Consider the following 16,424-nt stretch of genomic DNA (forward strand, 5'->3'; position numbering starts at 1 on the left):
TTCAGTTGAAACATGTATTCTTCAAAGACTTGAGCTGTGGGATTTCATCCCTATCAGCAATATGTTTGCCAGAGATTAATTTAAAAACAAAACAAAAAAATAGAAACCTTTTTCCAAAATACAATGATGTGAGCCACAAATATTCCACATTTGGGCATTATGAACAACAAGGCTTTGGTGACACACAATTATTCAAACTGGTGATAAATTGGAATGAGGACTTATGACATGGTTAGGGAGCAAATTACACTAGGAGAGAACTGGGAATAACAATATACAATCAGAAATGAGTGAATATTTGTATTCTTCAGAAAAGGCTGGAAGAAGCATTACCTTCAGGGCAAGATGTGGCAGTATGTCAGAAACATCATGCTGAAAAAGGACAGTTTTGGAGTCAATTTGCAGAATATATTGCAATACACACAACTGAAATGATTATATTGACTGTACTCAAATTGGACCATGAATTGGCTAGTGTGAATGTATAATGCTGTCCTCTACAGGATGGAATCCGTATTGTTTGGTTGCTTATCAAACACTCCAATAGACCAATCAGAGGCCTATAGTTCTTGTACAAGATTATCTAATTTGTACAATTCCTGTGGCACTGAAGACCCACATGACCCTGAAACCTGTCAGGGATTTGGGAAGAAATGGTTTGTACTTTTTTTATAATCTCAGGTTTCTAGCCTCAATGCTTGCACGCTCTGGGATTTTCCAAGAAGCCTAAAGTAGTTTTCCAAATTCTCATAGGAATTCAATGGGATTTAGGTGTATATTGTATACATTACCCCCCCTTTGAAAATCCCAGTCTAAATGTGTAAAGCACCTTGTTCTACCTGCATTTTATCTGAGCATTAATTGGGTAACATTATCAAAGACACTTAAGCAAATGTCAAAACTGATTTAGGAGCCTAAGTCCTGTTGATTTTCAGTGAGACCTAGGCTGCTAAGCCTTAGTAACAAAGACACTTTTGAAAATGAGATTTAGGCACCTAAATCACTTAAAGACTTATTAAAATGTTACCTGAACTGATTATCCAATGTTATTGGAGGGGGACTGGTACAGGTGTGGTTGCTATTGAGGGCAACAGGAGGTTTCTTTGGAGAAAGTGCAAGCTCAGCTAAGTATCCTGAGATTTTCAAAGCTGCCTAAGGGAATTGAATGGGACCTTGGTATCCAAATCACTTTGGCATCTCTGGCAATCTCAGCCGTAAACTTTATTCCTTGAATTAGTGAGTTATTACTTCACAATCAAAATAACATTCATCCAGGAAACATAAATTTGTTTTAGGATGAAAAGTGTTTTCTCTCTCCATGACTTGCCCTTTGAGACTAGAAGTTTGACTCTTCTGACATTGCCTAGAAAAAAATGAAACACTAACTTTTCCTTGTCTGTTATGTTCCCCTAATCAGTCGTGCCTCAGGAGACTGCACCTTCCCACAGAAGGATATATACTGAATCAGAGAAAACATTCCCCATTTGTCTCAGGGTATGACGCACAGGGCATGTTAACAGACATAACAGAGCCAAGGAAGCCAATCTGGGTTATGACGTTCTATTTCCTGTGTACATGGAAATACGTGGATGTGGTGGGTAGAGAAGATGGACTGAATAACCTGGATCCTGGTCCCAGAAATGCTAAGTGAGGAGGTGACATCAGATTCAAGTTTGTGACTCACCCGCCTTAAAGGTAAATCTACCTTTTCCTGCCCCCACTCCTTGAATCTTGAGGTTTTAGAAGCAATGTAAGTTTGTAGGATTCCCATGAAATTAGTTACCTAATGGGAAGATTGCAATGATCTCTCTTTAAACTCTCTACCCAAAGCAATATGACTGAATTTTGAAATATAAAATATCTCTCAGGTTACTGTTATCCTAGCTCCTTGTGTGGTCCCCATCACCATGGTATCTGGGCACCGCACTGTCTTTAATGTATCTATCCTCCCAACATCCCATGAGGTATTATTATCCAAGCTTTACAGATGGGGACCTGACACCCAGAGGACAGATTTATAGAGGTGTTTCAGCACCTAAAGACACAGGAACCCTTAGTGGGATTCGAAATCGATGGGCGTTAGGTACTGCCCCTACTCAGGCCACAATGTGCATTTTTAGTTATCTACCGGCCTTTGGAAATCTGGCATGAAAATCACACAAGTAGTTTGTGACAAAGCAGGGAATTGAACCAACAGCTCCCAAGTACAAAGCTAGCTCTTCAAACACGGGAGCATCGTTCATCAAGCTTTGAGCTTCCCTCCATACTGCATACAGGATTGTACTCTTAATTGCAGCTCCCACCTCACTTGGGTGTTGAGAGCATTCATGAGATGAGGTTGGTAAAGCAGAGCTGATATTTACTGCTGTGCTCCGAGCTCGGGGTGCAGACATTGGCTATAAGTAGGCTTGGCAGAATTTGTTTTTCTTTTTCTTTTGCCCTTTTGATGATTAATATTGGGATTTTAATCTTTATGATAATTCCTGATATTTAACAATTTCAATTTTTACAGTTGCAGGAAATTCAGTGGTGGTAGGTTAGGGTCAGAGTTAGGGCAGTGGGGTTGTGGGGGGCCCCCAGCAGTGCCAGCAGGGATACTGTTCGCTCCCTGCCGGGTGAGGGGTCCAAGATACCCGGGTGAAAGGGGCAGGGAAGTTGACTGCTCTGGCCCAGTGGAGCAGAGTTCCATGGCCAGGACTGTGAGGGTGCAGAGGGCTTTTGCACAGCCGTGGGGCTGATGGCACCCAATCCTGCAGTGCAAGGCATGGGGGGAGGTTGCACTAACGCCGACTGTTACGGATCTTTCCTGTTGTTGATTTCAGTGTCTCAGCTGATATCGACATTTACCAATATCTATCGATTGAAATTGAATCCTGCCGAGCTGAGCTATAAGTGTCAAAGAAGGCTCAAGGCGTTAACTGTCCAAATCCCATTGAAATCAATGGGCCCCATCCTTCAAGTCAGTGGAGTTTTTATCTTTGACTTCAGAGAGAGAAGGCTCAGACTGAACAGAATTATTCCTGGTTTGTAAAATTAACTCTCTGCATAGCTCTACACAGAATCAGGTCCTTACTTAGCAATTAATAAAGATTAGTAAATTGGTCAAATAAAAGCTATTACCTCACCCACCTTATTTCTCTAAGGATTAGTAATGGTAAGAGAGATTGTGGCTCTCTCATCTGACATGACTAATAAAAAGAGGGGAGGAGAGAGAGAATTAATATTTTTTAACCAATGTTTAAGAAATAAAGGATAAGAAATAGAGCAATAATGGACTATTTTTGCATCAGAAAATGTCAGTTAATTGAGATCAAAATGTCCCAGGGGTACATATCAATTTCTACAAAATTTTGTTTAGGAAAAAAGTTGTTGTACATATTTTATAAAATGATATCAAATGAAATAAAATATAAAAATAAACTAGTATAAAATACATTTAAATTATAAAATAGGATTCAAATAAAATACATTAAATATATAAAATAACTTAAGTAATATAAAATAAAAATAGTCAAGAAATAAAATTAAAAATAAATAAATACATTTTTAAAAAGACAAAATTGGAATGAAAACCAACATTTGAAATCATGGAATATTCAATTAAATGGAAATTTGGGTTCCACACCAATATCATAATCTGAAAATAGCATATTGTATAAAGTTAGAAATTGGTAAGGAAAGATTTTTCTTGCAATAGAGGATACATTTCTACCTAAAACGTTGGTTTCTAGCTAGATTTTTTTTTCCCTTGGTTGGTGGGTTGATTCTTTTTAATGAAGATTGGGTCTCTGTGTAGAGTGTCCCACTGCAGGACAATGAACTATTGTCCTAGGGAAGGACAGGTATTTGCTTGTTTAGGATAAAAACTTTCAAAGGGTGCTTATAATTAGGCTGCCCATTTCACTGCAATTCACTTGCAGTTGGCTGCCCAACCATTGCAATTCCAAACCTTATTTCTTTGGTTTGTTTCTTTGTTGTGGCTTCCCCTAAAATATAAAATCCTGACCCATTTCAGCAGTGGAACTCCAGCCTGTCCAAGGACACTGTTCTGCTTTGATAGACCAGGAAGTGAAATCTATGACTATTTGAACCAATATCTATCTGTTGTTCTGTACTATTGTACATTAGCCCCATCCCCACATTACTCGGTTGATTGGTGTGATTTGTCAAGTTACTACACAGGTTTCCAGACAGATTAACGTTTTCTTTAACCTGCAGGCTGATCAGATATGAAATTTATCCCAGGAGTCAAGTGAGATGGCATTTTCTCCCTTTCCCATCCGCTAGCCTCCACTCTCTAATTAGCTATTGTTCCGATAGCCAGCTGGGGGGACAATGAAAAGAATGCTGATGTTTTATTGAGTGAATGTTCTTCATTTATATCCCAGAGTGAATTTCTTTCCCATGGACACAACCTATGATGAACCCAGAACAGAGAAATCAAACGTCCATCACAGAATTCATCCTCCTGGGATTCGGAACTCTCCCTGAACTGCAAATCTTTCTTTTCCTGCTGTTTCTTGTGATCTACATGGCAACCATGGCCGGGAACATCCTCATTATGGTTCTTATTGTGGTTGATTGTTGCCTTCACACCCCCATGTACTTCTTCCTGGGGAACTTGTCATGCCTGGAGACCTGCTACACTTCAACAATCCTGCCCAGCATGCTGACCACTCTCCTGAGTGGGGACAGAACTATTTCATTTAGTGGGTGTCTCACACAATATTATTTCTTTACTTCTATGGTTGCTACAGAATGCCTTCTTTTATCAGTGATGTCATATGATCGGTATTTAGCGATATGCAATCCAATGCACTATGCAGCCCATATGAGTGGCAGGTCTTGCCTACAGTTTATAGGTGGCTCTTGGATAGGTGGCTTCCTCTGTAGTGGCATAATAACATTGCCGATATCCCAGTTAACTTTCTGTGGCCCCAATGGTATTGACCATTTCTTTTGTGATCCTATCCCCCTGATAAATCTCTCCTGTAATGATCCTCACCTGATGGAAATGTTGGCTTTCACACTCAGCTTGATTTTCTTAGTGGTCCCATTCCTACTTACCTTGATGTCCTACATCTGCATCATTGTGACCATCCTGAGAATCCCTTCCATCACGGGGAGGCAAAAGGCCTTTTCCACCTGCTCCTCCCACCTCATTGTGGTGACCATGTATTATGTAACTCTACTGATTGCCTATATGTTCCCAACAACCAACACCCTGAGAGACTTCAAGAAAGTTCTCTCTGTCTTCTACACTGTCCTGACTCCCCTGGTCAATCCCCTCATCTACAGCCTGAAGAACAAAGAGGTCAAGGAGGCCCTGAGAAAAGCTATCAGGAAATCCATGTTTGGACAATGCTAACCAATCAGTTTCCTTAGGTTAAAATAAAATAGACATACCATAGGCTTGTTTAGGGCCTGAATCCAAGCCTGCTATAGTCCAAGGTCATGTTTCCATTAGCTTCACTGGGCTTCCTGTCGTACTCTTACAGTGTCAGAGCCATGGGAGAAAGTGGAGAGAGATAGGTCCTAAAAAGAATGGGGTCACAGATTTTAAGTGGTCTATATAAGTCACTGGTGAGTACTACTGGGCTAGCGGGAGCTTTGAACTTGTGGCTGCTCTAAGTTCAGACAATGAGGAGAGACTGTGCTCAGTGAGAGAGTGCAGGGATAATGGCCTCACTTGGAAAGCTGAACATCCATTCTTTGTAGGGTGCCTCTCTCTCTCTCTCTCTCACACACACACACACACACACACACACACACACACACACACACACTCTAATGTTAGGAAATTCTATAATTAACTTTTGATTCTTATAGTGTATTTCATCCCCAGGCTTCCTTCAAAAGGAACAGAAAAGCAAAAAGAAACCCTCTAACCTTTGCCACAGAACACAGGATTCCCATATAGTGCCCATCTATAAAAAGGGAGAACCGGGGAATTACAGACCAGTCAGCTTAACTTCAGTACCCATAAACATAATGGAGAAATAATTAAGCAATCTTTTTGTAAGCACCTAGAAGATAATGAGGAGATAAGTAACAGTCAGCATGGATTTGTCAAGAATAAATCATGTCAAACCAACCTGATAGCATTTGCTGACAGGGTAACAAGCCTTGTGGATAGGGGAAAGTGGTAGATGTGGTATATCTTGACTTTAAAAAGGCTTTGATACTATCTCGCATGACCTTCTCATAAACAAACTAGGGAAATACAACCTAGATGGAGCTAGAATAAGATGGGTGCATAACTAGTTGGAAAACTGTTCCCGGAGAGTAGCTATCAGTAGTTCATAGTCATGCTGGAAGGGCATAATGAGTGGGGCCTGGATCCCGTTCTGTTCAATATCTTCATCAATAATTTAGATAATGGCATAGAGAATACACTTATAAACTTTGTGTACAATACCAAGCTGGGAGGGGCTGCAAGTGTTTGGAGGATAGAATTACAATTCAAAATGATCTGGACAAACTGCAGAAATGGTCTGAAGTAAATAGGGATGAAATTCAATAAGGACAAATGCAAAGTCCTCCACTTATAAAGGAACAATCAGTTGCACACATACAATATGGAAAATGACAGCCTGGGAAGGAGTACTGCGGAAAGAGATCTGGGGGTCACAAGCTAAATATGAGTCAACAGTGTACAGGTCTGTCACATCTTACGCGCATTTAACATGTGTGAATTCAGCTTTACGCGGTTGGCAAAAGTAAAAAAACAAAAAAAAAGAGAGAAAAATAACAATTTAATACTGTACCTGTAGTGCGGGTGATTCCACCCGCCATTACACTCAATGTAATTTTGACTATACGCGATTTTCGCTTTACGTGCTGACTGCGGAATGTAACCCCAGTGTAAGATGCGACAGACCTGTAATGCTGTTGCAAAAAAAGCAAACAACATTCTGGGATGTATTAGCAGGAGTGTTGTAAGCAAGTCACAAGAAGTAATTCTTCAGTTCTACTCCTCACTGATTAGGCCTCAACTGGAGTATTGTGTCCAGTTCTGGGCGCCACATTTCAGGAAAGATGTGGACAAATTGGAGAAAGTACAGAGAAGAGCAACAAAAATGCTGAAAGGTCTAGAAAACATGACCTGTGAGGAAAGATTGAAAAAAATGAGTTTGTTTAGTCTGGAGAAGAGAAGACTGAGAGGGGACATAATAACAGTTTTCAACTACATAAAAGGTTGTTACAAGGAGGAAGGAGAAAAATTGTTCTCCTTAACCTGTGAGGATAGGACAAGAAGCAATGGGCTTAAATTGCAGCTAGGGCAGTTTAGGTTGGACATTAGAAAACTTCCTGCCCTCATGGCAGGACTAAGTATTATCTAGACCAGGGGTCGGCAACGTTCGGCACGCGGCTCACCAGGATAAGCACCCTAGTGTGCCGGGCCAGTTTATTTACCTGCTGACACGGCAGGTTCGGCCGATCGTGGCCCCCACTGGCCACGGTTCGCCATCCCGGGCCAATGGGGGCGGCGGGAAGCCGCAGCTAGCACATCCCTCGGCTCGTGCCGCTTCCCGCCGCCCCCATTGGCCCGGGCCGGTGAACCACAGCGAGTGGGGGCCACGATCGGCCAAATCTGCCGCATCAGCAGGTAAATAAACTGGCCCGGCCCACTAGGGTGCTTACCCTGGCGAGCCATGTGCCGAACGTTGCCGACCCCTGGTCTAGATAATACTTAGTCCTGCCATGCGGGCAAGGGACTGGACTAGATGACCTCTCGAGGTCCCTTCCAGTTCTATGATTCTATGATGCAAAATTATGGTGAAGACCGTGTGTAAGTGAATCCCTGTGAAAAAACATCAGTATACTCATGGCTTTGAAACTAGGGTAATCCAGGGAAACTGTCTTTTGCATTCATAGAATCATAGAGTAGGACCGGAAGGGTCCTCAATAGATCACAAAGTCCAATCCTCTGCACTCAAGGTAGGACTACATAATTACTAGACAATTCCTGACAGGTGTTTGTCTAATCTGTTCTTAAAAGCCTTCAATGAGGGAGATTCCACAACCTCCTTAGACAATTTATTCCAGTGCTTAACCACTCTGATAGTTAGGAAGTTTTTCCTAATGTCCAAACTATACCTCCCTTGCTGCAATTTAAGCCCATTGCTGGAAAATGGGCATTAGGGAAAGTCAAGGTTAATGTGACACATTTTTTATGCATCCTTTCTAATGATCTCTAGATGGCAGCTGTTCATATGGAATGGCAAATAGTCAGTAATTGTTAAATCCGTGACTTCAGTTAAAAAATATTGCTTAAGTCATTAAGAGCCAATCATCTTGGAATTAAAAATTTAAGCCACGGTTTGTGAAGATTCTGGTCTATTGTTCTGTTATAGCCAATTTTCTGTTTAGACATGTATCCTTCAAAGAGTTAGGCAATGGGATTTCATTCTTGTCAGCAATAGTTTTGCCAGAGATTAATTAAAAAAACAAAACAAAAAAAGAAACCTCTTTTTCCAAAATACAATGATGTAAGCCACAAATATTCCACATTTGGGCACTATGACAAACAAAACTTTGGTGACACACAATTATTCACAATGATTATAAATTGAACTGAGACTTTATGACATGGTTAGAGAGCAAATTATGCTAGGAGAGGACTGGGAATAACAATCTGATAGTTTGCTTTGCGTTCAGAAATAAGTGAATATTTGTATTCTTCTGTAAAGGCTGGAACAAACCTTTCCTTTAGGACAAGAAGCACAGTTTTGGAGTCAAGTTGCAGAATATATTGCAATACACATAACTGAAATGATTATATTGACTGTACCCAAATCGGACCATGAATTGGCTAGTGTGAATGTATAATGCTGTCCTCTACAGGATGGAATCTGTACTGTTCGGTTGCTTATCAAACATTCCAACAGACCAATTAGAGGCCTACAGTTCTGGTACAAGATTATCTAATTTGTACAATTCCTGTGGCACTGAAGAGCCATGAAACCCTGAAATTTGTCAGGGATTTGGGAACAAACTATTTGCACTTTATAATCTCGGGTTTCTAACCTCCATGCTTCCATGGTCTGGGCTTTTCCAAGAAGCCTAAGGCAGTTAGGTGCCAAACTCTCATAGCAATTCCGTGGCAGTTGGGTGTTTATTGTGTACATTACCAGCCTTTGAAAATCCCAACCTAAATGTGTAAAACACCTTGTTGCATCTGCATTTCATTTGAGCATCAGCTGGCACTTCCTCGTTTCAGAAATGACTGACCAGAAGACATTGAGATAAGGATAACATTTTCAAAAAAAAGTAAGCAATCTTCAAAAGTGACATAAGAGCCTAAATCCCATTGCCTTTCAGTGAGATTTAGGCTGCTAAGCCTTCGTAACTAAGACACTTTTGAAAATGGGATGTAGGCACCTAAATCACTTAGACTATTTTAAAAATGTTATCTGAACAGATTGAATGAGCTTATTGGATGGGGACTGGGTACATGTCTGCTTACTATGAAGGACAACAGGAAGTTTGGTTGGAGAAAATGAAAGATCAGCTAATGCTCTGCTGAGATTTAAAAAACTTTCTAAGGGAAATGGATGAGAACTCGGTGTCTAAATCAGTTAATCGGCTCTAAAAATCTCAGGTGTAAATTTTATTTCTAGGGTTAATGCATTATTTCTTGACAGTCATTGTAGCATTCACCTAATAAAGACAGAGATTTATTTTAGCATTAGAGGTTTCTTCCCTCTCCAGGACTTTCCCTTTGAGATTAGAAGTTTTACTCTACCGACATAGTATTTGGTTTATTTTTAGACAAACTTTTCCTTGCTTGTTACATTCCCCAGAACAGACGTGCCTTTGGAGACTGTACCTTCCAACAGAAGGATATATAATGAATCAGAAAAGACTTTCCACACTTGATGGAGGGCATGAGGCACAGGGCACATTACCAGACATGACAGTGGTGCCTCGGTAGCTGTTCTGGGCTATAACGTTCTATTCACTGGGAACATGGAAGTATGTGGATCCAGTGGGGAGAGAAGATGGACTGAATAACCTGGATCCTGTTACGTGATATGCTATGTCAGGAGGTGACAACAGAGACTCCAACTGCTGATAGACCCACCTTAGAGGTAACTCAACCTTTTCCTTCCTTCTCATTTCAAGGTTCAAGCTCAAGGTTTGGGAATCCAAGGGGAACTGGGCAATGATCTCTCCTAAAGTCCCAACCCAAAGCAAAATGGCAGAATTCGGAGAAAGAAAAGACCGGTCAGGTCACTGCTATCCTAGCTCCTTATCTGCCCCCCATCACCATGGTATCTGGGCACCTCACTGTACTGAATGTATCTATCCTCCCACAACCCCATGAGATGCTATTATCCCTGTTTTCCAGATGGGGACCTGACACACAGAGGGTCACATTTATAGAGGTGTTTCGGCACCTACAGATACAGAGACAGTCCTAGTGGGCGTTAGGTACTGCACTTACTCAGGCACCAATCCACATTTTTAGGTACCTTCCAGCCTTTGGAAATTTGGCCTGACAGTCACAGAAGGAGTTTGACAAAGGAGGGAATTGAAGTAACATCTGCCAAGTCCAAGGTGAACTCTTCAAACACTGGAGCATCCTTCATTCCACTTTAAGCTTTCCTCCGGGTTAAACACAAGATTTTACTTTTCTTTCTGGCACAGATCTCACTGGGGCATCGAGAGGGTTAGTGAGACGATGTGGGTACAACACGGCTGATATTTGCTGCTGTGCTCCGTGCTAAGAGCTATATACAGGCTTGGCAGAATTCAATTTTATTTGTTCAATTTCAACCGTTATTGTTTTTTATTTTTAATTTTCTTTTCGATTTTTAACTATTTTAGTTTTTATAGTTGCGGGAAATTCAGTGGGGGGTAGGGCTGGGATCAGGGTTAGGGCAATGGCGTTGTGGAGGACTCCCAGCAGTGACAACAGAGGTACAGGTGGCTCCCTAGATGGCCGAGAGGTCCAAGACACTGCAACTGCTATGACCCAGCAGAGCAGAGATCTGTGACCAGGGCTGCGAGGACGAGGAGAACGATGAGCCCCGGGCCATAGCAGAGGTCACCCCATAGTTGAATGGCTCCGTCTATGGGTAGAAGCCATCCAGCAGTGGGGGGTGGCCTCTCCCATTGCCAGGGACCATTCTTCATCCTCGCAGACCAGGCTGTGGAGCTGGGTTCTTTCCCTCCAGGACCACAGCCTGCCCTTTGCACCTGTAGGGATGACTGTCACCATGCTGTGAGAGCTGGAGGCAGACAGATCCCTGCATGGCCACAGGACCACTGACACACATGCCTGTCGGTGCACGGCACGGGGGGAAGCTGAACTAACGCTGCCTGTGACCAATATTTTCTGTTGTTGGTTTCAGTGTCTCAGCTGATAGCAATGTTTACCAACATCTATCCATTGAAACCAAATCCTGCCGAGTCATGAACTCCATAATTTCATGATCACTTTCACCCAAGCTGCCTTCCACTTTCAAATTCTCAATCCATTCCTCCCTATTTATCAAAATCAAATCTGCAACAGCCTCTCCCCCAGTAGCTTTCTCCACCTTCTGAAATTAGAAATTGCCTCCAATTTGGCAGATTTGAAAAAATGGCAGATACGACAGCCACAAAAAGAGAGAGAGAGAAGTAATATTTTTTAACCAAATAAAGGAAAAAAAAGAATAAAATTTAGAGCTGATAAAAAATTCTGTTGGAATATTTTCCAGCAGAAAATACCAATTCATCAAGATCAAAATGTTACATGGAAACAAATTTATTTCTAGAAAATTTTGTTAGGGAAAAGAAGTTGTTATATATTGTTTTATAAATGAAATACAATAAAATTTAAATAATTTTAAAATATACACATACAATACAATAAACAATAAAAAACATAAGTAATCTAAAATAAAAATAATCTAGAAATAAAATTAATAATACATACATTTTTAAAAAGTCAAAATTGGCATGAAAGCCAACATCTGACATCATGGAATTGCCCATAAAATGGAAATTTGGGTTCCTCACCACTCTACTAATATGAAAATATAACATTTCTTACAAATTTCCAATAGAAATTTTATGCAAGAAAGGGTAAATTTTTAGCAAAATTGATGGATTCTAGCTTTAAAAGGAGATTGGGAAACTGTGACCAGCAGTAACATTTCCAACACTGGGGCCTAACTGTAAGGTTTTTCAAATTTCATTCTTTTTTGCATAAGATGGTCACCTGGCTGGGTCTCTGTAAGTGGAGTGTCCTACTGCAGGACTATGAGCTATTGTCATAGGAAAGGTGTGTCTGCATAAAATTTTCAAAGGGCGCTAATAGAGTTAGGCTGCCAATTTCCCCTGCAATTCATTTGCAATTGGCTGCCCACCCATTGCAATTCCCAGCCCTATTTGCTTGGTTTGTTTCTTTGTTGTGGCTGCCCTAAAATATAAAATCCTGACCCATTTCAGCAGTGGAACTCCAGCCTATGTTGTTCTGCTTTTAGACACCAGGCAGTCACTATTTGCTCCAATATCTACCTAATGTGTCTCCTCTATCTGTGTTCCTGTGCTGTTGTGGCTGAGCCCCAACACCATTGTATCTGAGTGCTTGGTGCCATCTGTCAAGGTACTACACAGCTTTCCAGAGAGATTAACATTTTGTTTAACCTGCAGTTTGTGCAGATATGAAATCTATCTCAGGCAGCAAGAGAGATGGCATTCCCCCTCCCCTGTCTTCTATTCTCAACTCAGCTATTTTTTCAGTAGCCAGCAGAGGGAGACAGTGAAAACAATGCTGATATTTATTGAGTGAATTTTGTTCATTTATATCACAGAGTTAATTTCTTACCCATAGACACACCTCATGGCGAGCCCAGAACAGGGAAATGAAACGTCCATCACAGAATTCATCCTCCTGGGATTTGGGACTCACCCTGAACTGCAAATCCTTCTTTTCCTGCTATTTCTCGTGATCTACATTGCAACCGTGGCTGGGAACATCCTCATCGTGACCTTAGTTGTGACTGATCAACACCTTCACACCCCCATGTACTTCTTCCTGGGGAACTTGTCCTGCTTGGAGACCTTCTACACCTCCACCATCCTACCCAGGATGCTGGCCAGTCTCCTGACTGAGGACAGGACTGTTTCATTTAGTGGGTGTCTCACACAATATTATTTCTTTGGTTCTCTAGCAGGTACGGAATGCCTTCTCTTATCGGTGATGTCTTATGATCGGTATTTAGCGATATGCAATCCAATGCACTATGCAGCCCGTATGAGTGGCAGGGTCTTGCTCCAGCTCGCAGGTGGTTCTTGGCTAGGTGGCTTCCTAGGTAATAGCATAACAACATTGTCAATATCACAGTTAACTTTCTGTGGCCCCAATGATATTGACCATTTCTTTTGCGATCTGATCCCCCTGATAAATCTCTCCTGTAATGATCCTCAGCTGATGGAAATGTTGGCTTTCACACTCATCTTGATTTTCTCACTTCTCCCATTCCTACTTACCTTGATGTCCTACATCTGTATCATTGCGACCATCCTGAGAATCCCTTCCACCACTGGGAGGCAAAAGGCCTTTTCTACCTGCTCCTCTCACCTCACTGTGGTGACCATTTTTTATGGAACTCTACTGATTGTGTATATGTTCCCAACAACCAATGCACTGAGTGACTCCAAGAAAGTTCTCTCTGTCTTCTACACTGTCCTGACTCCCCTGGTCAATCCCCTCATCTACAGCCTGAGAAATAAAGAGGTCAAGGAGGCCCTGAGGAAAGCTTGCAGGAAATGCAGGTTTGGACAATGCTAACTGATCAGTTTCCTTAGGTTAAAATGAAATAGATATAACATGGAGTGATTTAGGGTCAGTATCAAAGCCTACTGAAGTAGAAGGTCATGTTTCCATTTGCTTCCATTGGTTTCTTGTTATGCTTTTGCAGATCACAGCCCTGGAAGAAATGGAGGTGCATAGACCTTTTAAAAACCTGTCACCCTGTTCTTTTTAGGACCAATATCAGATGCCACTGGTGGTTACTACAGGACTGGTGGGAGATTTGAACTGGTGGCTGATTGAAGTTCAGACAATGCGGGGAGATTGTGCTCAGGGAGAGAGTGCAGGATAAATGGATGCAGTTGGAATGCTGAGCATCCATCCCTTGGAGGGTGAGATACGCCCAGACACACACAACACCTACATTATATAAATATAAAATTGCAACATCACCATGGAACTCCAATGACAGGAAATTGTACAATTAACTTCTTTTTCTTATTGTTTATTTCATTCCCCAGGCTTCTTTCCAAAGGGACAAAAAAGCAAAAGAAAACCCTCCAACCTGTGTCACAGAACACAGGACACCAGACCAGGCCTCTTATTTGCCCATTTTCAACAATGACTTAGGGCCAGTTTTTCAGGATACTTGGGTACCCAGTGGGATTTTCAAAAGCATCTTAGGGCCAGTTTTTTAAAGGTATTTAGGTGCACAGCACATGAGTCAGGCAGGGAAACATCTACCTTCCCCAGATTTCTGCATCGCTCTGGGGCTGTTGTGTGCAGATGCCTGGTGTGAGGCTGCAGAGGGCATGTTGAGAGGCGGAAATATTGGGACTTATGGCACTTTTAAAGCAAAAATGTAGGTGCCTACAGCTGGTAGCTGAGCAGGGTTTTGTGAATCCCAGGGGGCCAGATCCTGGGATTCAGATGCCTAAAGTGGAAGCTTTGTGACTCTAGCCCTAGCTCCACATCCTTATTCTCACGTTATAGCTGGGAAATGAAGGCAGAAAGAGGTGAGGTTACCTGCCCAGACTCAATCAGTGGGCTAGTGGTGGGGAAATGCATAGAAATCAGTTATCCAGAGCTCCAGTTGTAAATGACAATGGCACCTAAGGGTGTTGGGTGCTGAAAGAACTGTAATACACACCATGTAGAGTCAAGCACGGGAGTTTATTACACACAGCGACGGCGGAGTGTCACTTTGCTTGTCAGGCTCAGAGACACTGTAGAACAATTAATTACAATAGATTATATACGATACTCATTAGGAGGAGAGAAGCGATGAGGGATGGGTTTTCCCAAGCTCCTGGATAGGTTCTAGCAGCAAGACAAGATAAGCATAATAAACCAATGATCTAAAAGATTACATAATGGCTCTGCCCATGGCCCAAATTAACATATTGCTGACATACAGGTAATTACCCCCAAACTATGTCTATTAAAGTGTATAGGTTAAATCCTAATTTTGGGGTCCAGGGGAATGAAGTAGCAGCTCTCCCAGTTGACCAGCAGGTACATTCCTGGCGATTTAAAGCAAAAAAGCAGTAATTAGTAATTAACAATAACAATTGTTTATAAGTTTACCCTTGCATTTCTGTGGGCTAGGATTGGTATACATCTGTGAAGGCAGGGTGTCATAACTTATGTCAATTATATTCGGTCTCTCCCTGCACTCTGTCTGGGTTCTGAGGGGTATTGTACCACTATCTCCTCCCTGCATTAGGGAGTAACCGTGAGGCCTTTCTCAGTGCTTCATGTGTCTATAACTTGCGATAAGGATGCCCAATTACATTCGGAGTTATGCTGACTCTGCTCACTGACTTGAAACACACAAGGTTATTTGTTTATCCCAGCTTTCTCTTAGCTACGTATTGTTCTTTGTTAGCTAGTCTTCAACTGGGCCTATATGAAAAGTTCTTAGCAGAAACTGTAGTTAAGATTTTACATCCACAGCAAATAGATTTTGGCCCTTCGGGTGCCAAACTCCCATTCACTGTCCATAGGATTTGAGTGTTTAATATTACCTCTTATTCGAAAACCCAGCCTGTACATTTATAGCCAAACCAATATCCTGAGAATTCGTTCCACGACCAGGTGATATTTTCCACCACTTCCTTCTCATGTTTTACCATTTTCTAGTCGACCCTAAAAACTATGTCTCTGTTACCAAAAGCATTGTGCAATACAAGAACTAAACTAAGTCTTCTCTTTCTGCCGTCTTTGTTGTCATACATCCCATTATCTACCCCCTTCATAACCAGTGTGAGGAATACATATGTGAAGGTTTATCTACACATAGAAGTTGCACCACTTTACCTATACTGGTCTATCCCTGCCTGTGACAGGGCCGTGTGCCCTGGGCTGGAGAGCCTGGGGCCAAGCCAGCCCTGATTAGAGAAGGCCCAGCTGAGGGGAATCAGGCACTGTTCAATGAAGGGCAGAAGGGGGCTAGAGTAAGAGGCCAGCTCAGGAGGCTGAAGTGAGATTTGAGAGCGTGAGAGAGGCTCCTGCAGGGAAAACCCTGAGATGAGGGGAATTGCTCCATTATATGGGGAATGAAGAAGGGAAACAGGTGAGGGGCTGTTTTCTGGGCTGCCCTGAGTTGTCCAGGGTGCTCCTTGAGGTGTCCCATCACCTACACAGATTGTATGCAATTATACTGATGTAAAGGTGC

The 16,424-nt window shown here is 41.9% G+C and overlaps 2 protein-coding genes across 2 annotated transcripts; both read left to right on the top strand.

The window, feature by feature from the left end:
* The first annotated feature begins 4,417 nt into the window (after positions 1-4,417).
* Positions 4,418-5,368, top strand: LOC112061080 (olfactory receptor 10A7-like). Its single transcript, XM_024113645.2, has one exon. It carries the CDS (start codon positions 4,418-4,420, stop codon positions 5,366-5,368), a length of 951 nt encoding a protein of 316 aa, XP_023969413.2.
* A 7,467-nt stretch (positions 5,369-12,835) lies between these two features.
* Positions 12,836-13,786, top strand: LOC112061079 (olfactory receptor 5AP2-like). Its single transcript, XM_024113644.2, has one exon. The coding sequence runs from the start codon at positions 12,836-12,838 to the stop codon at positions 13,784-13,786; it is 951 nt and encodes a 316-aa protein (XP_023969412.2).
* The last annotated feature ends 2,638 nt before the right edge of the window (positions 13,787-16,424 follow it).

Source organism: Chrysemys picta, chromosome 12 (genome assembly GCF_011386835.1).
Source record: "Chrysemys picta bellii isolate R12L10 chromosome 12, ASM1138683v2, whole genome shotgun sequence".
NCBI lineage: Eukaryota > Metazoa > Chordata > Testudines > Emydidae > Chrysemys > Chrysemys picta.

What these genes read in the sequence shown, in the direction of transcription:
- LOC112061080 (XM_024113645.2), top strand. Translation starts at nt 4,418, where the DNA reads ATGATGAACCCAGAACAGAGAAATCAAACGTCCATCACAGAATTCATC.
- LOC112061079 (XM_024113644.2), top strand. Translation starts at nt 12,836, where the DNA reads ATGGCGAGCCCAGAACAGGGAAATGAAACGTCCATCACAGAATTCATC.